General features: G+C 38.1%; 1 protein-coding gene across 20 annotated transcripts in view; it reads left to right on the top strand.

Moving 5' to 3' along the window:
- Nucleotides 1-22432, top strand: part of DNAAF9 (dynein axonemal assembly factor 9) — a 167185-nt gene that overhangs the window by 54282 nt on the left and 90471 nt on the right. For 9 of the 20 annotated variants that reach the window (XM_086333297.1, XM_086333296.1, XM_086333312.1 and 6 more), the window contains 3 exons: nucleotides 722-799; nucleotides 13669-13767; nucleotides 18874-18929. In XM_086333297.1, the coding sequence (XP_086189423.1) occupies nucleotides 722-799; nucleotides 13669-13767; nucleotides 18874-18929 (233 nt within the window). Of the gene's footprint in view, nucleotides 1-124; nucleotides 144-721; nucleotides 800-13668; nucleotides 13768-18873; nucleotides 18930-22432 lie in introns of those variants that run through there. The other 11 variants (XM_086333313.1, XM_086333305.1, XM_086333301.1 and 8 more) reach the window with 3 other exon arrangements.

Raw genomic sequence — 22432 nt, 5'->3', positions numbered from 1 at the left:
ACTCACTCCAGTGTTCTTGCCTCGAGAATCCCAGGGACGGGGAAGCCTCGTGGGCTGCCATCCATGGGATTGTACAGAGTCGGACACGACTGAAGCGACTTAGCAGCAGCAGTATAGCCAAAAAAGTCATATCATGGTATTAGGTATGTGTATGAGAAAAAGTGAGAATGGGGATAAGTATAGCAGAGCTACATCTTTGTCATAAGTCAGTATTTAATTTCTGAATTGATAAATGAAGAAATAGTGGTAGATGCTTATATCAAAATATGGAGGTAATTACCAAAAAGAAAACATTAAAAGACTTCAAAGTGGTTGCCTCTGAGGACTGAGACAAGGGGCAGTTTATGAAAGATTGAAGTAGGGATTAAATTTTTTTCATTACAGGCCTTTAGTACTAGTATTTGATTTTTTTAAACTGTAAGAATATATTCTAATTAAAATTTTATTTTAAATGAATTCACAATATATTTGTGTGTATATGTGTATAAATTTGTATATGCCCATCAAAGATGATATTCAAAAGATATACTAAAGTCTCTGAATCTGAAAAGATAGTTTCCTTCAGTGGGACACATTTATCAAGTATGTATAGGTTCTGATAATTGACAAAGTTTTGATATATTATTCACCAAGATAACCATTTCTAAATGTCAGAAAATAATTCTGATTGTCCTAATGATACCGACTCAGTTATTTCAGTGTTTTCCCCCTTGTATTACAGTTGCAAGATGTGAGTTTGAATCTATGGAATGTCTACAGCAAGATGGATCCTGTGTCCCTGGAGAGTTTGCTTTCCGAGGTAAAGAGCCACACTGTATTTAACATATAAATATAACCAGCTCAGTAATCTACTAATGATATTTAACTTGTAGAAATGCAGGATATATTTTAGTTTGCATTTAGTTAAAGAATTGAGCAGTTTCTTCCTTGATTGTTATCTTGAACTCCTTTGGAGTGAAAGAGGACCTGGAAAAGAGATACTGCCTCTTTCACTCTGAGAAACCACCTAAGATGAAACCAAGGCTCCCTGCCTTGTCCAAGGTTTAGGTTTTCACCTAAAGACATTCTTTCTGTTGGGCTGGACTTTAGAAAAACAGTCCAGAGGATGCCTTCTCTGAATGAAAAGATCTAATGAAAAGATTAAGAAATTAGGATATGTCTTAAAGGAATTAAGTATTAGGGGTTGGCAGTGTTTTTCTGTTAAGAGGTGGATAATAGCATTTTAGACCTTGTGAGCCCTGTGTCTTTGAACTATTCAACAATACCATTGTAGGCAATGCTTTAATGAATGGTTATGTCTATATTCCAGGGAAACTTTACTTACAAAAATAAATGGCCTTCCAACAGGCTGTAATTTGCTGACTCCTAGATTAAAGGATCAGGTATTAATTTTTCATCTGAACTTTGAAGAAAAAAATTCACAATGGGCAGAACAGTTTGTAACAAGGAGCAACAAACAAAACTAAGATATAGGTACTTTGTTTAAACAGCTCAGTAGTATCTCTCAGCAGTCATGGATGGATATCCATGGAAAAAGAACAGCTTATATGTAGCCTTCTAATGATATTAACTGTCAAAGTAAGACCCCAAATAATTCCAAAGACAAAAACAATTCCAAAAATGAAAACTACACATCAGTTTCACTTACAAATATCAATGCCTATATTTTAAGTAAAATGTCAGCAAATAGTATCATACTAAAAGAACATTCTATGATGAATTAGGGTATATTAAGCGTTTAATATTTAGTTTAATACCAGAAAATCTGTTAATGTAATCACTGTACTAATTTTTCTCCTTGGAACCATTTATGATGATTCCATAGACACCAAAAAGACATTAGATAAAATTGAACATCCATTCTGTTTAAACATTTCTAATAACATAGGAATATAAGAGAAAAATAAAACCTGAACTTTTTGTTCTCTAAAAAGACTTAATCGTCATCATCAGTCCATGGTGTGGCTAATTATGGGAAAAAGTGAAAGTGAAAAAATGTATAACATTAAAAGTGTAAGAATGATGGGATTTACCTAGTCGTCCAGTGATTAGGACTTCTACTACTGGGGGCCCGAGTTCAGTTCTTGGTCATGGAAATAGATCCCACGAGCCAAAAAAAAAGGAAGGGAAAAAAAGACTAAGAATGATAAAGAAAATTTAAATACTGACAACTAAGAGTGATAAGTAATATAGGAATTTCTGCAAAGTATCTGGGAGCCACACCCCATTTGTGTGCAGTGCCCTAAATAGGGAGCTGCAGGTCACACATGGAGACTAGACATAGCATTGTAGTTTTGAGAACACTGCAATCATCTCCATAGTCAGTGGAATAGGACCACCCAGAGAACATCTTTAATTATACCTAGAGCAGCAGTGACATCATGCAACATCAAGCAACAGCGGTAATCATCACGAGTTGTAGACCAAACCCTTTCATGGTTCTCTAATTTCCAGTGAGCTTCATATGCTTAGATGGTATCTTGAAAAAGTGAAAGGAAACCCTTTTAATGTCTGAGGTTGGACTTCCCATCTAAGAGGAAAAGTGAGGGCTCAGAGCCAGATTTAATTTTATTTACAAAGAATAAAGTAAGATGGTATTTCTTATACCAAAATATGATTGAGTGCATTTATACCTACTACATTATGGAGAGCTCTTACCAATTGGTAAGAAAAATACAATGGTGGGGAACTGGAAGACAACTAGAATTGGCTGTTCACAAAATAAATAAAAATGACCATGAGTTTTTTCCTCCAAGTTAGGGATATAGAAAATCAAAGGAGACCATTCTTCTCATCCTAACAACCAAACAATCTGAATATGCAGCAAAATAGTAGTTTAAAATCAATTAGAGAGCTGAAGATGCAAAGAAACTGCAAAGAACTCTTGTTTCTGAAAAATAGGGCCCTTCATAGGATGCTGTTCTCATTTTTAATGGAACAGCATGAGGAAGAGAAATCTATCATACACAAGGATCAGTAAAAATCAGTTGACCTTTTAAAGACCTTTTAATGGCTGTATGTGAGTGAGTCAACACTTACCCCTCAACTCGATACCATAGGTCTTCACAAGTGTTCAGGTTAATCTACCCATCTTGCCTGAAGCACTTGATACTCAACTATAACCTGGATTAGAGATGAGAGCTGAGAGCAACCCTTTGGCAGCATTTCAGGTCTTCACAAGGTATAAGCAGCTACCCTTTTAAGGCTAGGGACAGGCAGCAAGACTAAGATCTCTTTACATACACAGAACCAAGGGACTGGAGATGGAGAGCAAAGAGAACTTCTTAGCCACCCAAAAAGCTGATAGCCAGCTTGTAAAGCAGGGAGAGATTGTCCGTAATTCCTAAAGCTGATAGCTTAGCTGTGAAATGAAAAGAGATTTCCAGAAAATTGTCAGAGCAAAATCACTAAAGTTCACAGCCTACCCTTAAAATATTTGAATTTGAATTTAAACCAAACTACAAATGTTACAAGATCCAGACCCTGATCAATTACAGATCAGATTAACTTAGTTCCCTGCTTTAGTGGTCTAATGAAAGAGAGGGATCTAGTGGCCCTTTCTTAGAGGTGAGTGGTATTTATGTCAGTTTTTACTGTTTTATACGAAACATCTGGCATATTTTTTTTTTAATTATAAAATAAGAAGAAGCAAGAAAATTTGATATGTGGTCAAGAAAGGAAACAGTCAATAGAAGTAGGCCCAGATGTTAGAATTGACCAATGGAGAGTTTAAATGATGAAAGTGCTAAAGAATCTGGAAGAAAATGGGACAACATATGTGAAGAGATGAGGAATTTTAACAGAGACCTGACAGCTATAAAAAGAACCAAATGAAAATGCTAGAAATGAGAAATATGGGCTATAAAAATGGAGAATTTATTAAATTGGCTAATTTATTAAATTAGACTCCAATGAAGAAAAGTTCAATGAACTTGAAGATAAGTCAACAGAAAGTTTCTAAACTGAAAGACAGAGAGAAAATGAACAAAAATGGCAGAGCACAGTATCCAGTATCTGCCAAACAGTGTCAAATGATCTACATAGTAAATCATTGGAGTCCAAGTATAGTTGGAGTCCCAGAAGGGAGAGTAGAGAGAAAATGGGGCAATAAATTTAAGTTGATAATATCCAAAAACTTTCTAAATTGATGAAATACATCAATCCACAAATTCAGGAGCTTTCATAAACCCTAAATACAATAAAATAAATATGTACGAAAATGACTATAAATTTGTAAAGGGATCTCTGAGGTGAATCTACATGTGTTAATAAGATTCAAATCCAACAACCAAAAGAAGTTAAAATGCAATTTCAGTCCTGACTTGTGCTGATAAAAAATTATTGAAAAAGGGAGCCAATCTATACCCATATTACCTCTTCGTTTTTTAAATTTATCTATTTTTGGCTGTACTGGGTCTTTGTTGCTATTTGCAGGCTTTCTCTAATTGCTACAAGCAATTACTCTCCAGTTGCAGTGCACAGGCTTATTGTGGTGGCTTCTCATTGCGGAGCACGGGTTTAGTAGTTGGAGCATGCAGGCTTAGCAGCTGCAGCTTGTGGGCTCTAGAGCAGGCTCAGCAGTTGTACATGGGCTCAGCTGTGGTTGTCCTAGAGTATGTGGGATCCTCCCAGACCAGCAATCAGTCTGTGTCGCCTACATTGGCAGGTGGATTCCTAACCAGTGGACCACCAGAGAAGTCCCTATAAAAAAATCTACTTTTTTTTCCCTTCTCTCTTTTCTTGCTCAGCTGCTCCATAGTCTCCAAAGTTGTCTTTAAAAACCCTTTTTCTCTTCACTGTCCAAATACGTTTGCTGTTCACATGTGTTTTCTCTTTGCTAAGACTGATAACCTTATAGTCAGAATTAGCATCTAGGCCTTAAATCTCACTGGCCAGTCTTTGCTGGCAGCTATTTGATGGCCAGACTGCCTACAGCTACATGCTTCTTGGTCAGATCCTGCAAAGAGAAAATGCAGACTGCTCTGAGATTTTATTTAGAAAGATGTTCAAAATATCTTTGGTGGGAAAAGTAAAAAAGTAGAGTATATTTCCATCTTTGTAAAATAATTTGTATTTGTGTATCTTAGAAATTTCAGATGGTAGTCTTACTGGTTATTATTTTTGTACTGGTTATATATTTTAAAAATATTATTATTTTACTTATTTTTGTTTTCTTAAATTTATTATATAATGTAATTCTTAAAAATACTTTTAAATACTGAAATTAAACTTCTTTTCACCCTTTAAGTCATTTGAGAGCAGACACTGCTGTATGCCAGCCTAGGGCCAGGAGTCCTGTCTGAAGTTCAGGGTCCTTCCGTAATGGGCAAGGGTGAAGGCACACTGACATGTTTCTTGAGTTTTGCAGACTTTTGCTGCTTATCTGACCTTGATATCTGTCTGGGCCTGTCTTCTGAATTTGGCCTTGAGTCTGAGCAGATAGACCTTCCCTTCATCATCAGATCTAACAAACCAATTCTACCTCCATACACAGAATCCATTTCCACAAATGCAAGTGGAAAAATTTTGAGAATGATGTGTCTGGTGGAAACCATACAGGCTCTAGGTATCTCTCACATAGATATATTTTCACTTTTGCTGGTTGTTAGTATTGCATCCTCGGGTAACTTTACTGTTCAGTACCTCAGTCTCCTCATATATAAAATGAGCATAGAGAAGTACACAAGGGTATTCAGTTCAGTTGAGTTGCTCAGTTGTATCCGACTCTTTGCAACCCCATGAACTGCAGCATGCCAGGCCTCCCTGTCTATCACCAACTCCCAGAGTCCACCCAGAGTCCACCCAAACCCATGTCCATTGAGTCGGTGATGCCATCCAACCATCTCGTCCTGTCGTCCCCTTCTCCTCCTGCCCTCAATCTCTCCCAGCATCAGGGTCTTTTCCAATGAGTCAGCTCTTCGCATCAGGTGGCCAAAGTATTGGAGTTTCAGCTTCAACATCAGTCCTTCCAATGAACACCCAGGACCGATCTCCTTTAGGATGGACTGGTTGAATCTCCTTGCAGTCGAAGGGACTCTCAACAGTCTTCTCTAACACCACAGTTCAAAAGCATCAATTCTTCGGCACTCAGCTTTCTTTATAGTCCAATTCTCACATCCATACATGACCACTGGAAAAACCGTGGCCTTCACTAGATGGACCTTTGTTGGCAAAGTAATGCCTCTGCTTTTGAATATGCTGTCTAGGTTGGTCATAACTTTCCTTCCAAGGAGTAAGCGTCTTTTAATTTCATGGCTGCAATCACCATCTGCAGTGATTTTAGAGCCCCAGAAATAAAGTCAGCCACTATTTCCACTGTTTCCCCATCTATTTGCCATGAAGTGATGGGACCAGATGCCATGATCTTAGTTTTCTGAATGTTAAGCTTTAAAGCCAGCCTTTTCACTCTCCTCTTTGAGTTTCATCAAGAGGCTCTTTAGTTCTTCTTCGCTTTCTGCCATAAGGGTGGTGTCATCTGCATATCTGAGGTGATTGATATTTCTCCCAGCAATCTTGATTCCAGCTTGTGGTTCCTCCAGCCCAGCATTTCTCATGATGTATCCTGCATATAAGTTAAATAAGTAGGGTGACAATATACAGCCTTGACGTACTCCTTTTCCTATTTGGAACCAGTCTGTTGTTCCATGTCCAGTTCTGACTGTTGCTTCCTGACCTGCATACAGGTTTCTCAAGAGGCAGGTCAGGTAGTCTGGTATTCCCATCTCTTTCAGAATTTTCCAGTTTATTGTGATCCACACAGTCAAAGGCTTTGGCATAGTCAATAAAGCAAAAACAGATGTTTTTCTGGAACTCTCTTGCTTTTTCACAAGGGTATTAGTAAGTCTTAAATATATCGATATTTATATAGATACATATATTTATATATATATGAACATTTCATGTATAGTGGTAGTTATTTTTGGTATGACAATTTGTTGTATCTTCCATTTCAGTCATAGTGTGGATTCCTGATGGTCTAGTGGTAAGGATTTAGTGCTCTTAGTCATAGCATGGAGTTGAAAGAAATATTTAATGGTTCATTTCACCTTATTCTGTAATTAGTAGTGACATAGCCACCTACCTCAGGGAAGTTTTTTGGGAGCAAAGTGCCTATCTTCTTCTGTGTACTCCACAAAGCATGGAATGTTTTTCGCCTAGAAGATAACCAGAGAATGACTGCTACCAAACTATATAACTTCACTTTCTTACCATAGATCCACACCAAGGTGAGTATCACCATACAGGCTATTAAAATAGAAGCATACGTCTGAGTTTGTTTCTAAATAGAATTGTAAAACAGAACAAAGTGTATTCTGTACTATAGCTGTATTGGTTCTTTTTTGTTTTCCTAAGCTTCACAAAGTAAAGCATTCTGGCATAGACCAAGGGATTGGACAGAGCTGAGCAGATGAGGTACAGACCCACACTGGGGTGCACAGCCTCAGATGTGACTTTCCTGAGGCCAGTGATACACATTATGGGTGTCTGAGAGACAGAGCAGAGAAATGTCAGGAAATCTAGGGAGAGGCTCAGACATTCTTAGCCAACTCCAGCTAAGCTGATAGTAGAGGCAGAGAAATTGACAAGTATGCAGGGATCTAGTATGTAAGACCTGGTAATAAGCACTTTCTATAGGTTATTTCATGTAATTCCTGTAATGTATCTGTAAGGTAAATATAATAATCCTTCCATTACACACATAAGGCATTTGTGTCTCAGAAAGGTTAGTTTCCTTACCCAAGGTCACACAGCCAGTAAGAGGCAAAGCAAAGGTTCTGGCACAAGTCTTTCTGAATCTAATTGTACTTTCAGTTCCAAGATGTGGTGGCAGCTAGCTGGAAATGGGGACTGGATCTGAGAAGAAGAGTTGGACAGACATTGAAGATTTGTGATTAGTGTGGTAGTTGGACGAGTGGAGAGTGCAGTTCTGTTCACAGTCCATGTGGGGTAAAACCAGTGCCAAAGTGGGAAGACTGTCCTAGAATCAGGGCCACTGATTGAACCTAATAGCAATGGGTCAAGATCTGAAACTCCGAAGGTCTGTTTTACTGGAACAAAGGGCAGAGGTAGTATGGCAAGGCAGCCTGACCTAATCAGTTGTAGACTACCAGTTACTAGTATATATTTGTTTACTCTGTAAACTACCTATGTAAAATTAGGAGAGAATATCTTAAAAAACATTAATGATTTTATTCTATTTTTTTCTGAGTTTTGTTTTTAAAGACTTTTTATTAAAGTAGCACAGATTCAGAAAGCAGCAGAAAATTAATGTATAACCTAATAATTATCATACGACAAAGCAATAGAACCTTGCTGCCTACTCCAGAGGCAATCTGAGTGCTTTCTGCCGAATCTGTCACCTTCCTCTCTGAAGAATAACACTGTCGTGAATTCTGTGGTAATCATTTCCTTTTCTTTGCAGTGTATCATCTAGATGTGCTTCTGTAAACACATAGTTTAGCTTTGCCTGCTTCTGTGTGTTGCAGGTTTCTTCTAATGTTTAGGTTCCCCCTCCTTCTCTTTATTCCCACCCATCCCTTGCTAACTGTCAGTTGAAAAAACCAGATCATTTGTCTTATATTTGCCCTTATGGGATTTTATTGATTGCATTTCCATGATGTAGTTTAACAGTTTTCCTGTCTTGAATCTCCTGATGTTAGTAATTGATTCTAGAGGTTTTATCAGTTTCAGGATTGATTTTTAGAGGGAAAATTACTTCATTGTTTCTAGGTCTCTTCAGTGGACAGCGCTAGGAAATTTTCTTCTCTCTCTTCCTGTCCCCAACCTCGTCTCTCCCTAAATGTGTATGTGTGTGTGTATATATATATCTGATTTTTTATCCTACATTATATATAAAACATATTCAGAAATATCAGCACTGTCTCCTACATATTACTGAAAATAATTTTAGACATATATTGATATATGTATATAATATTTATCAGTTCAGTCGAGTCCAACTCTTTGCGACCCCATGGACTGTAGCACGCCAGACCTCCCTGTCCATCACCAACTCCTGGAGTTCACCCAAACTCGTGTCCATTCAGTCGGTGATGCCATCCAACCATCTCATCCTCTGTCATCCCCTTCTCCTCCCGCCTTCAATCTTTCCCAGCATCAGGGTCTTTTCCATTGAGTCAGTTCTTCGTATCAGGTGGCCAAAGTATAGGAGTTTCAGCATCAGTCCTTCCAATGAATATTCAAGGTTGATTTCCTTTAGGATGGACTGGTTGGATCCCCTCGCTGTCCAAGGGACTCTCAAGAGTCTTCTCCAACACCACAGTTCAAAAGCATCAATTCTTTGGTGCTCAGCTTTCTTTATAGTCCAACTCTCACATCCATACATGACTACTGGAAAAACCATAGCTTTGACTAGATGAACCTTTGTTGGCAAAGTAATATCTCTACTTTTTAATAAGCTGTCTAGGTTGGTCATAACTTTTCTTCCAAGGAGCAAGTGTCTTGTAATTTCATGGCTGCAGTCACCATCTGAAGTGATTCTGGAGCCCCCCCAAAAAGGTCTGACACTGTTTCTGCATCTATTTGTCATGAAGTGATGGGACCAGATGCCATGATCTTAGTTTTCTGAATGTTGAGTTTTAAGCCAACTTTTTCACTGTCTTTCACTTTCATCAGGAGGTCCTTTAGTAGTACTTCGCTTTCTGTCATAAGGGTGGTGTCATCTGCATATCTGAGGTTATTGATATTTCTCCTGGCAGTCTTGATTCCAGCTTCTGCTTCATCCAGTCCAGCATTTCTCATGATGTACTCTGCATATAAGTTAAATAAGCAGGGTGACAATATACAGGCTTGACGTACTCCTTTCCCAGTTTGGCACCAGTCTGTTGTTCCATGTCCAGTTCTAACTGTTGCTTCTTGACCTGCATACAGATTTCTCAGGAGGCAGGTCAAGTGGTCTGGTATTCCCATCTCTTTCAGAATTTTCCAGTTTGTTCTGATCCACACAATCAAAGGCTTTGGCATAGTCAATAAGGCAGAAATAGATGTTTTTCTGGAACTCTCTTGCTTTTTAGATGACCCAATGGATGTTGGCAATTTGATCTCTGGTTCCTCTGCCTTTTCTAAAACCAGCTTGAACATCTGGAAGTTCACGGTTCATGTATTGCTGAAGCCTGGCTTGGAGAATTTTGAGCATTACTTCACTAGTGTGTGAGATGAGTGCAATTGTGCTGTACTTTGAGCATTCTTTGGCATTGCCTTTCTTTGGGACTGGAATGAAAACTGAGAACTTTTCCAGTCCTGTGGCTACTGCTGAGTTTTCCAAATTTGCTGGCATATTGAGTGCAGCACTTTCACAGCATTATCTGTTAGGATTTGAAATAGCTCAACTAGAATTCCGTCACCTCCATTAGCTTTGTTCGTAGTGATGCTTCCTAAGGCCAACTTGACTTCACATTCCAGAATGTCTGGCTCTAGGTGAGTGATCACACCATTGTGATTATCTGGGACGTGAAGATCTTTTTTTTTATAGTTCTTCTGTGTATTCTTGCCACCTCTTTTTAACATTTTCTTCTTCTGTGAGGTCCATACCATTTCTGTCCTTTATTGAGCCTGTCTTTGCATGAAATGTTTCCTTGGTATCTCTGATTTTCTTGAAGAGATCTCTAGTCTTTCCCATTCTATTGTTTTCCTCTATTTCTTTGCACTGATCACTGAGGAAGGCTTTCTTATCTCTCCTTGATATTCTTTGGAACTCTGCATTCAAATGTGTATATCTTTCCTTTTCTCCTTTGCTTTTGGCTTCTCTTCTCTTCTTACAGCTATTTGTAAGGCTTTTTCAGACAGCCATTTTGCTTTTTTTGCATTTGTTTTTCTTGGGGATGGTCTTGATCCCTGTCTCCTGTACAATGTCACGAACCTCTGTCCATAGTTCATCAGGCACTCTTTCAGATCTAGTTCCTTAAATTTATTTCTCACTTCCACTGTATAATGGTAAGGGATTTGATTTAGGTCATACCTGAATGGTCTAGCGGTTTTCCCTACTTTCTTCAATTTAAGTCTGAATTTGGCAATAAGGAGTTCATGATCTGAGCCACAGTCAGCTCCCGGTCTTGTTTTTGCTGACTATAATAATAGTAAATATAAATAATATAAATATTGATAAATATAAATAATAAGTATAAATAATATTTATTACATGTAATGTTATATATATATTATAAATAAAATATAGATCATCTAGGCATCAAAATAGTGAAGACACTTGAGAATATTGTTTACACTAAGTATTCTCTGCAGAGGTTAATTGTGCCTTAGGCCTGAGGCCAGGTGTATAGTTGTTGCATGGTTAACACAGTTCATAGGTCTGAGTACTTGTGTATCCTTAAAGAGATGACTAGGAAAGAGCATAGATCCAGACAGTCAGTTTTAGTGCAGCAAACAGAATGCCTGCTGTAAGCAAGGTGAGTGCTTGTCATGTACACTTACACAGTGTGAGACGGCCAGTGAAAACTACTCTCCAGGGACTTCCCTGGTGATACAGTGAATAAGATTCTACCTGCCAATGCAGGGGAGACAGGTTTGATCCCTGGTCCAGGAGGATTCCACGTGCTGAGGACCAACTAAGCCCATGTGCCACAACTACTGAGGCTATGTGTTGCAACTGCTGAAGCCTCTGCGCCTAGAGCCTGTGCTCCTCAGCATTCACCGCAATGTAGCCTCCACTTGCTGCAACTAGAGAATCACTGTGAGCAGCAGTGAAGAAAGTGCACAACCAAAAGAAATATAAGGGCAGGGTTGGTTTATTAAAAATAAGAAAACTCCTATCCAATTTGAGTACAAATTAACAGTGACTTCAAAATAGGGCCAAAGATGTCACTTCAAAATAAGGCCAAAGATCAAGCAAGTCATAGCTGATATTTTGGATTAGCTGATGATGCCTTAAAGAAAAGCCAAAAAAGCAATGTGTAGTGGTTGGTTACAGGAATGAATTCAGAGAGGATGCTTAAAACCAACTGGGATGGGGGAAGGAGGCAGGCTGTATTTGGAGGAGAATCAGCAGGTAAGGTACATATTTGCATTCCCCCTAGGAGGAGGGGATGAGGGAGAAAGGGGATCAGGGTCACTTCTGACCCCACTTAACTTCTAACTAAAGTCAACTAATTTGTCCTTGAACAGACTTCACTGTTGTAACCCTTTTGGTACTTACTAGGTACAGTGTCTCATAAATAGCTTTACATTGCCTCATAAATAACTCCCTCTCAACAAGGACTGCCGATTGTCCTTTTTAAAAATAGCTTTTAAAGGAAATTACTGTCCTTTTTTTTAAAAAAAGCTTTACTGAAATATAATTTATATGCCATAAAATTTACCCATTTTAAGTATACAATTCGATGATTTTTAGTAAGTTTACAGAACGATGCAATTATCACCACAATTTGAATTTTACAACTTGTCATCAACCCAGAGAGTTCCTTTGTGCTTGCAACAGAGCGGGTTGAGCACACCCCTTAACAGGCAGCCATTGCTGTGCCTCTTTACTCCACACCCTGTAACTAGGCAAATGGTCTTGCTCAGCCATTTGGTTGGTGCCTCAGTGCTGCCCTGTTCCTCCCCCCAACCCCTCAGCAATCAGCTGTCGAGTGACCCTTAGGGAAGTGATTCAGTCAGTGGTCAGTGGTGTGGTAGTCACCAGGTGGAGAGTGAGTTAAGAAGCAGATTCAGGCCTTCTGGAGGCCTTCCAGCTCACCCATTCTAGAGGGCTCCAGAGCCCTCACTAAGGTCTTCCACTAGCTGTGGCCCAGGCCTTGAGGAGTAGTGAATCTCTTCCCCCTTCCCTGTCTGTCCATCCTACCAGCAGTGGATGTCTGTCTCGTCACAGTCTGTGAGATCTGGTCTCCCTTATTTGAGCGACCTGAGGAGACGGAGGGCCAGTTAGGTTGGGGGCCTGGCTCCCTCAGGGATGATAGCTGGGCAGGATGTGAGAACCAGGCCCTGAAAGAGGTGCCGACTGAGATCTGTCTTCTCTTATCCAGGACTGGGACCTTGGAGGGTGAAAGTTGTACCTTAGGGCTTTGCCCTTTCTTGTCAGGACAGAGACTTAACATTAAAATCTGGTAGAGATTTACAGGAACATCATTAGCTGACTATGTATGACCTCACCTCAAGAACAAAGGATCTGACACTGAGAAGTCTGCAACAACTAACTGCGCCCATCCCTCACCTTTTGCTTTTAAAGGAGCTTGCTGAAAGCTTTCAGTAACTTTGGGGTTCTTAGAGCATGAGCCACCCATCTCCTTGTATCAATCTGTAATAAACCTTTGTCTGTTCCAAACTCTGCGTTTTAGTATTGACAGGCCTCACTGTGTCAGGCACAAGGCCTTGAGATTCGGTACATGCTGACATGTAGTCAGTTTCCATTCCCACTCCCAGCCCTAAGCAAACCACTAGTCTACTTGCTGTCTCTCTAGATTTGTCTTTTCTGAGTGTTTCATATATTGTAGTCTCTCATATCTGGTGTCTTTCACTGGGCATAATGTTTTTAAGGTCCATCCATGTGATAACAGGTATCAATAGTTGGCTACTACCTTTTAAACAATGTATTTAAATAGTCTGGTATTTTGAGATCAGATGTGGTTTCATGAGTCTGGTTTTCTAAAGTATCTCCTTAAATGACCAAACGCATTATCTTTTTCATTTTCTTTCTAGGATTTGGTGGCTTTTGAATATCAGTGGACTAGCTTCTTCGCTAATTTTGACACAGAAATTCCCTTCTTGCTAGAATTATCCGAATCTCAGGCTGGTGAGGTATGTAAAGGAAGGGTCAAAAAGAAAGAAAAAATTGGCTAATTTTTTTAATTTTTATTAAAAAATTTTTCAGACTACAACACTACCAATCCTAATTTGGTTATCATTTCCTTAAACTTTGTTGCATGATGTAAAGAAATTTTTAGTTTCTGTGCCACCCCCTATATTCTTAAACTTAATATATATATTAAGAATATATATATTCTTAAACTTAATATATATATTAAGAATATATATATTCTTAAACTTTGTTGCATGATGTAAAGAAATTTTTAGTTTCTGTGCCACCCCCTATATATATATATAAGAATGTATATATATGAATATATAATATATATATATAAGAATATATATATGTTCTTATATATTCTTTTTGGTTTTTCTGTGCCAGTTTCTTTATAATAAAGATACTCATTTCTTAGAGGTGGTATCCTTGTCAGTCAGGAATTCTGCTGGGCACCAGTTAATAAGCCTAGGAATAATTCTTCACATATGAATAGCACACCTTTGTCAGTTGAACCTCTAGGTGATGACAAGCTTTCTTTCTAAGCAAACAACGTGAAGTTGCTAGGTTCAGGCTAGGAACCATTCCATGAGTAAACTGAGGTATGTAAATCAAGAACTAAGGTACAGAACTGTTCCCAAAACTAGTCAACAGGCAGAATCAAAGAGATCTTGAGCTTGCATTTGAGCTTACTTTGGGTTTGGACTGCCAGTCTTCAGTCTCCTGTGTTTCACTGTGACCCAGTATAAGCCCTACTCCTGATCTTTAGAACTGGAGCTGATCTTTGTTGCCATGCACTTTACTTTTACCTTTTTTACCTTATGCTATAAACCCCACAGTATATTGGTATTATTCTTGTTTAGTCAATTATCTTTTTATCTTTAAAAATACTTTTTAAAGATTTTAAGTAATTTAAAAATCTTACATATCTGCCCATGCAGTTGAAATTTCTGGTGCTGTTCATTTCTTTGTGTTAGACACAGATGTTCATATGATATAATTCCCTTCTCCCTGAAGGATATCCTTTAACATTTTTTATAGTGTGAATCTTCTGATGATTCAGAAGAAAATTCTTCCAGCTTTTGTATGTCTGAAAATATTTTTTTCACTTTCATTTTTAAAAGTATTTTTGTGGTGTATGGAATCCTAGGTTGACAGTTTTTTCCTTTCAGTACTTGAAAGATGTTGTTTCACTCTTTTCTCACTTGCGTTGTTTCTAATGATGTCTTTTATCTTTTTCTTTGTTCTCCTGCATATAACTAGTCTTTTTTCCCTTCTGGTAGCTTTGAAGATTTTCTCTTTCATTACTGGCTTTGAGTAATTTGATTACCATATGTCTAACTGTAATTTTTTAACTGTTCATTTTTTTAAATCATTTATTTTTATTTTTGGCTGCCCTGTGTCTTCATTGCAGGGAAGACTTCATTGCTTTCTCTAGTTGCTATAAGCCGGAGCTACTCTCCAGTTGTGGCGTACAGACTTCTCATTGCAGCGGTTTCTCTTGTTTCAGGGCACAGGCTCAAGGCATTGGGCTTCAGTAGCTGCAGGGTGTGGGCTCAGTAGTTGTGGTGTGTGGGCTTTCAGATGTGCAGGCTTCAGTAGTTGTGGCACACGGGCTTAGTTTCCTTGCAGCATGTGGAATCTTCCTGGACCAGGGATCGAATCTGTGTCCCCTGTGTTGGCATTCTTAACCACTGGACCACCAGGAAAGTCCTGTCTGACTGTAATTTTGATCATACTTCTTATGCTTGGGTTTTGTTGAACTTTTTGGATCTGTGGATTTATAATTGTATCAAGTTTGGGAAGTTTTTGGCTATTGTTTTTTCTGTCCTCTTTCCCTTCAGAGACTCCAGTTACCTCTATATTAGGCCACTTGAAGTTGGCCCACCTCTTACTGATGCCCATTTCCTTTTTGTTTTTTTAATTCTTTTTTTTTTTCTTCTCTCATTACTGATTCTAAGAGTGAAAAATATTCACAAAGATTTGCTCAGGCAAGTGTCACTCCTGGTTTCTTGGTACCTTGTTCTCATTCCCACTTTCTTCCCATTCTCTTTCACCCATTCTGTTACTAATAGGTAACAAATCTCTGATAAACTCTTTTCTGTCTCTTTTGCACAAATGATCAGATACATTGCTGTTTTCTTATAAACTCTTCTTTCTTTCATTGAAGAGTAGCATACTATATGTAGTCATTTCTACTTTGCTCTTTTAACACTATGCTCAGTGTATCCTAGAACTCTCTCTAGGTCAGTTCATTGAGAGCTTCCTCATTCTTTGTTATAATTCATAGTACAGTTGACCCTTGAACAATGCAGACTTGAACTACCTGGGTCCACTGATACATGGATATTTTTCAGTAGTAAATACTACAGTACTGCAATTCACGATTGGTTGAATTCATGATTGGATGCGGAGAAGCTCCGAATGCAGAGGGCTAACTGTAAGTTATACACAGATTAACCCATGTGTTCAGCTGTACTCCATTGTGTGGATTTATCTTAATTTACTCAGCCACTCTCTTAGGTATGTGTATTTAGGTTATTTTCAATATTATGCCATTGCAAACAGTGCCATAGTAAATAACTCTGTGCTTATGTATTTTCATATTGTTGGAGGTTTGTATACCTAGTAATGGGATTGCTGGGTCACAAGGTAAGTGCATTTGTAGTTGTGTTAGCTATTGCCAAATTTCCCTTCAGAAAGATTGTACCGATTTGCATTCCCACTAGCAACATATGAGAGTGCCTGTTTCGCCATAGCTTCCCCAGTAGAATGTGTTGTCATACTTTTTAAGTTTTGACAGTCTCATAGATGAGAACAGATATCTTGGAATTATTTTAGTTTGTGTTTTTCTAATTATTACTAAGCTTGAACACTTTTTCATATGTTTGAAGGCCATTTTATATTTTATTTTCATGTCTTTTTCCCATTTTAATATTGGCACAGTATTATTAACTGGAGCTATAGAGTACAGGTTTTAGGTCTTTTGTCCATTGTTTTTTTGAGTTCTTTATATATATTTAGGCTATTAACTTTTTGTCTATGATATATATTCAAAATATTTCTTCCTTTTTATCAGTTGCTTTGTTTATTGTGGTTTCTTGCCATGCAAACTTTTTATATAAATTTATTAATATTTTCTTATATTGCCTATGGATTTTAAATCGTATATACAGAAAGGCTTATTAAGGTTAAAGAGGAGTTTACTCATTTAGTACTTGTATGGTTTAATTTTTTAAATTTAGATCCCTAATTTACTTGAAATCTTCTTGTGTATATGATGTGAGATATGAATCTAATTTTATCTCTTGTCCCCAAATCCAGTTAGAATCCTGACTATGTTGCTCACTAGCTCTGTGACCTGGGACACATGTAAATTAGCCAGCTCATCTGTGGAAAGGGTATCATGATAGACTGAACCACATAGGATTACAGTTGACCATTGAACAGCACTGGTTTTAGGGACCCAGACCCTCCACATTCTGCATGTAACAGTCAGCATTCTGCATGTAACTTATTGTCAGCCTTTTGTGTACACAACAGCCTTTTGTGTACAGCCTTTTGTGTACAGTCAACATTCTGCATGTAACTTACAGTCAGCCTTTTGTGTACACAACTCCTCCTATACTCAATCATTCCATATCTGTGTTTCCTTGGCATCTGCAGTTCCACATTCACAGATTCAACCAATTGTAGATCATATATTATTGTGGTATTTACTATTTTAAAAGATCCACATATAAGTGGAACTGTCCAGTTCAAACCTATGTTGTTCAAGGATCAACTGTATTTGAGATAATATATTTAAATACTTACCATAGTTCACATGGTAAATCCTCAATAAACTTTAACTGATTACTTTTAAAGAGTTTTTACAAATCAGTAAGACAAACTCCAACTAATAAACATACAGAGGATGTAAATAAGCAGTTAATGACCAAAGGGAAGTCCAAATGGCCACTGAACATATCTGAAATATTCTGCTTCATTAAAAATCAAAGTAAAATAAATCAACAATGAGGTACCATTTTTCATTTGTCACCATATTTTTAAAAGGACATTTAATGGACAGTGCTTACCTTGAGATAGGCACACTCAGATATTGTAAGTGGAAGTGTACATTGATCAAACTTTTTTGAAACCAATTTAGCAATATAGTTCTGCCTTTTTACCCTATAATTTCATTTGCCTTAAGGACATAATCAGAAATGTAGATAAAATTTATGATAAATTCATTGTAGTATTATTCATGATATAAGAAAGTTAGTAGCAATATAAATTTCCAAGAATAAAGGACTTTTAATAAACTTTGGTACAATCTGTATATATTCTATGACTATACCATAAAAAAAAGACTTGAAGAAAATGTACCAGAATGTTAACAGTTCTTAGAGATTGTAGGTGTTTTTATTGTGTTCTAAAATAAGCATATATTACGTATTTAAATTGAAGGGGAAACAGTCAGTATTATTTAAGGAGATTCAAATTGCCTTTTGAAGTTTTGAACTCTTGACATAGATCCTGCATATTAATGTTTGATTAATGTTTAGCACTATGCACGTCAAAGCTGAGACATACTTCTGTGGTTTCCTGTGGTTTCCTGAGAAACTTCTGTCAGTACTTCTATCCCTTGGATTCTTCCTCATTGCTGATGTTAAATTAGTATTATTAGAATTAATAAATATTATAATTTATAGAAGTAACATACTTCTAATTATTGAAAATGTAGAAAAATTTTAATAGAAGAAAAATACTCCTTTATGGTTAGTAACTTAGAACACTGATGGTGGTTCTTCCAACTTCCTTTCAGTAGTTAAAAACTAAAAATTTGACAAGAATGTCTTTCCTTTACCTTCCATTTCCTTTCTTTTTCTTTTGCAGCCATTTGCCTTTTTCCTTTGCTAATTTTTGTTTGCTATCCCCAAAATTCGTGTTGTCCTCTTGTGTTCTTGTAAAAACCTGCAAACATATCTCTCCCTCTTTTTCTCATTCTCTGTCTCTTTGACACACTTTATTTATATACCTGCATGCATATATCAGGGGTTTGTGATTGTTTTATAAAATTGTGATCTTAATATATATAATGTTGGCTTCTTTTTTAGCCATTCAGAAGTTACTTTAGTCATGGAATGATCTCCAGTCATATAACTGAAAATAGGTAAGATTCTTGGGAAAGAAAGGTGAATGGTAATAGAGAAAATGGGGTTGATAAGGGAGTGGAAATGGGGGTAGAATCTTAGTCTAGAAGCTGGATCAAGAAAGTATGAGTTGATTTTCTTACAGAGTAAGAAATCCATACTCTATAAAATCCTTTCACTCCTTCTGTATTTATGTATTAAAAAGTTTTATATTAAACTGGTTTTTAAAACATTGTAACTTGCTAAAATCTAAAGAAAGGAATTTTTTTTATTCCATCCCTAGCCTAGCAAAACTAGAGGAAGCAGGGTGTCTAAGGGCTTGGCAGGCATCAACTGTGGCTTTTAGGGAGTAAACGGGATCCAGCATAAAGGTCCAGCCCCAGGAAGACATGGGAGCATGAGGGCTGCTGCGCTTGTTTTCTTGTAGTGTTTCCTCAGCACCCATGATAATCAGGAGGGCCAAGCTGGGGATAGTTCCTCTGATCAATAAATGAGAGTTCAGTTCAGTTCAGTCACTCAGTTGCATCCAACTCTTTGCGACCCCATGGACTGCAGCACGCCAGACCTCCCTGTCCATCACCAACTCCTGGAGTTTACACAGACTCATGTCCATTGATGTGGTGATGCCATCCAACCGTCTCATCCTCTGTCATCCCCTTCTCCTCCCGCCTTCAATCTTTTCCATCATCAGGGTCTTTTCCATTGAGTCAGTTCTTCGTATCAGGTGGCCAAAGTATAGGAGTTTCAGCATCAGTCCTTCCAATGAATATTCAAGGTTGATTTCCTTTAGGATGGACTGGTTGGATCTCCTTGCTATCCAAGGGACTCTCAAGAGTCTTCTCCAACACCACAGTTCAAAAGCATCAGTTCTTCGGCACTCACTCTCTTTATAGTCCAACTCTCACATCCATACATGACTACTGGAAAAACCATAGCTTTGACTAGATGAACCTTTGTTGGCAAAGTAATATCTCTACTTTTTAATAAGCTGTCTAGGTTGGTCATAACTTTTCTTCCAAGGAGCAAGTGTCTTGTAATTTCATGGCTGCAGTCACCATCTGAAGTGATTTTGGAGCCCCCCAAAAAAGTCTGACACTTGTTTCTGCATCTATTTGTCATGAAGTGATGGGACCAGATGCCATGATCTTAGTTTTCTGAATGTTGAGTTTTAAGCCAACTTTTTCACTGTCTTTCACTTTCATCAGGAGGTCCTTTAGTAGTTCTTCGCTTTCTGCCATAAGGGTGGTGTCATCTGCACATCTGAAGTTATTGATATTTCTCCTGGCAATCTTGATTCTACCTTCTGCTTCATCCAGCCCAGCGTTTCTCATGATGTACTCTGCATATAAGTTAAATAAGCAGGGTGACAATACACAGCCTTGACGTACTCCTTTCCCAATTTGGCACCAGTCTGTTGTTCCATGTCCAGTTCTAACTGTTGCTTCTTGACCTGCATACAGATTTCTCAGGAGGCAGGTCAGGTGGTCTGGTATTCCCATGTCTTTCAGAATTTTCTATAGTTTGTTGTGATCCACACAGTGAAAGGCTTTGGCATAGTCAATAAAGCAGAAATAGATGTTTTTCTGGAACTCTCTTGCTTTTTCGATGATCCAATGGATGTTGGCAATTTGATCTCTGGTTCCTCTGCCTTTTCTAAAACCAACTTGAACATCTGGAAGTTCACGGTTCATGTATTGCTGAAGCCTGGCTTGGAGAATTTTGAGCATTACTTCACTAGTGTGTGAGATGAGTGCAATTGTGCTGTACTTTGAGCATTCTTTGGCATTGCCTTTCTTTGGGACTGGAATGAAAACTGAAAACTTTTCCAGTCCTGTGGCCACTGCTGAGTTTTCCAAATTTGCTGGCATATTGAGTGCAGCACTTTCACAGCATCATCTGTTAGGATTTAAAATAGCTCAACTGGAATTTCATCACTTCCACTATCTTTGTTCGTAGTGATGCTTCCTAAGGCCCACTCGACTTTGCATTCCAGAATGTCTGGCTCTAGGTGAGTGATCACACCATCGTGGTTATCTGGGTCATGAAGATCTTTTTTTTATAGTTCTTCTGTGTATTCTTGCCACCTCTTCTTAATATCTTCTGCTTCTGTTAGGTCCATACCATTTCTGTCCTTATTGTGCCCATCTTTGCATGAACAGTTCCCCTGGCATCTCTAATTTTCTTGAAGAGATCTCTAGTCTTTCCCATTCTATTGTTTTCCTCTATTTCTTTGCATTGATCACTGAGGAAGGCTTTCTTATCTCTCCTTGATATTCTTTGGAACTCTGCATTCAAATGTGTATATCTTTCCTTTTCTCCTTTGCCTTTCACTTCTCTTCTTTTCTCAGCTATTTGTAAGGCCTCCTCAGGCAACCATTTTGCCTTTTTGCATTTCTTTTTCTTGAGGATGATCTTGATCCCTGTCTACTGTACAATGTCATGAACCTCCATCCATAGTTCTTCAGGCACTCTTATCTATCAGATCTAATCCCTTGAATCTATTTGTCACTTCCACTGTACAGCCATAAGGGATTTGATTTAGGTCATACCTGAATGGTCTGGTGGTTTTCCCTACTTTCTTCAATTTAAGTCTGAATTTGGCAATAAGGAGTTCATGATCTGAGCTACAGTCAGCTCCCAGTCTTGTTTTTGCTGGCTGTATAGAGCTTCTCCACCTTTGGCTGCAAAGAATATAATCAGTCTGATTTCGGTATTGACAATCTGGTAATGTCCATGTGTTAGAGTCTTCTCTTACGTTGTTGGAAGAGGGTGTTTGTTATGACCAGTGTGTTCTCTATTAGCCTTTGCCCTGATTCATTCTGTACTCCAAGGCCAAATTTGCCGGTTACTCCAGGTATTTCTTGACTTTCTACTTTGCATTCCAGCCCCCTATAATGAAGAGGACATCTTTGGATGTTAGTTCTAGAAGGTCTTATAGGTCTTCATAGAACCGTTCATCTTCAGCTTCTTCAGCACTATTGGTCGGGGCATAGACTTGTATTACCGTGATACTGAATGGCTTGCCTTGGAAAAGAACAGGGATCATTCTGTCGTTTTTGAGACTGCATCCAAGTACTGCATTTCGGACTCTTTCATTGACTGTGATGGCTACTCCATATCTTCTAAGGAATTCTTGCTGATAGTAGTAGATATAATGGTCACCTGAGTTAAATTCACTCATTCCAGTCCATTTTAGTTTGCTGATTCTTAAAATGTCGATGTTGACTCTTGTCATCTCCTGTATGACCACTTCCAATTTGCCTTGATTCATGGACCTAACATTCCAGGTTCCTATGCAGTATTGCTCTTTACAGCATCAGACTTTACTTCCATCACCAGTCACATCCACAAACTGGGTATTGTTTTTGCTTTGGCCCCGTCTCTTCAATCTTTCTGGAGTTATTTCTCCACTGATCTCCAGTAGCATATTTGGCACCCTCCAACCTGGGGAGTTCATCTTTCAGTGCCCATCTTTTTGCCTTTTCATACTGTTCATGGGGTTCTCAAGGCATAATACTGAAAT

This window comes from Bos grunniens, chromosome 13, assembly GCF_055505025.1.
Source record: "Bos grunniens cultivar Pamir isolate PY7600 chromosome 13, Bosgru_T2T1.0, whole genome shotgun sequence".
Lineage (NCBI taxonomy): Eukaryota > Metazoa > Chordata > Mammalia > Artiodactyla > Bovidae > Bos > Bos grunniens.
This window is presented reverse-complemented; position numbering and strand designations above follow the sequence as displayed.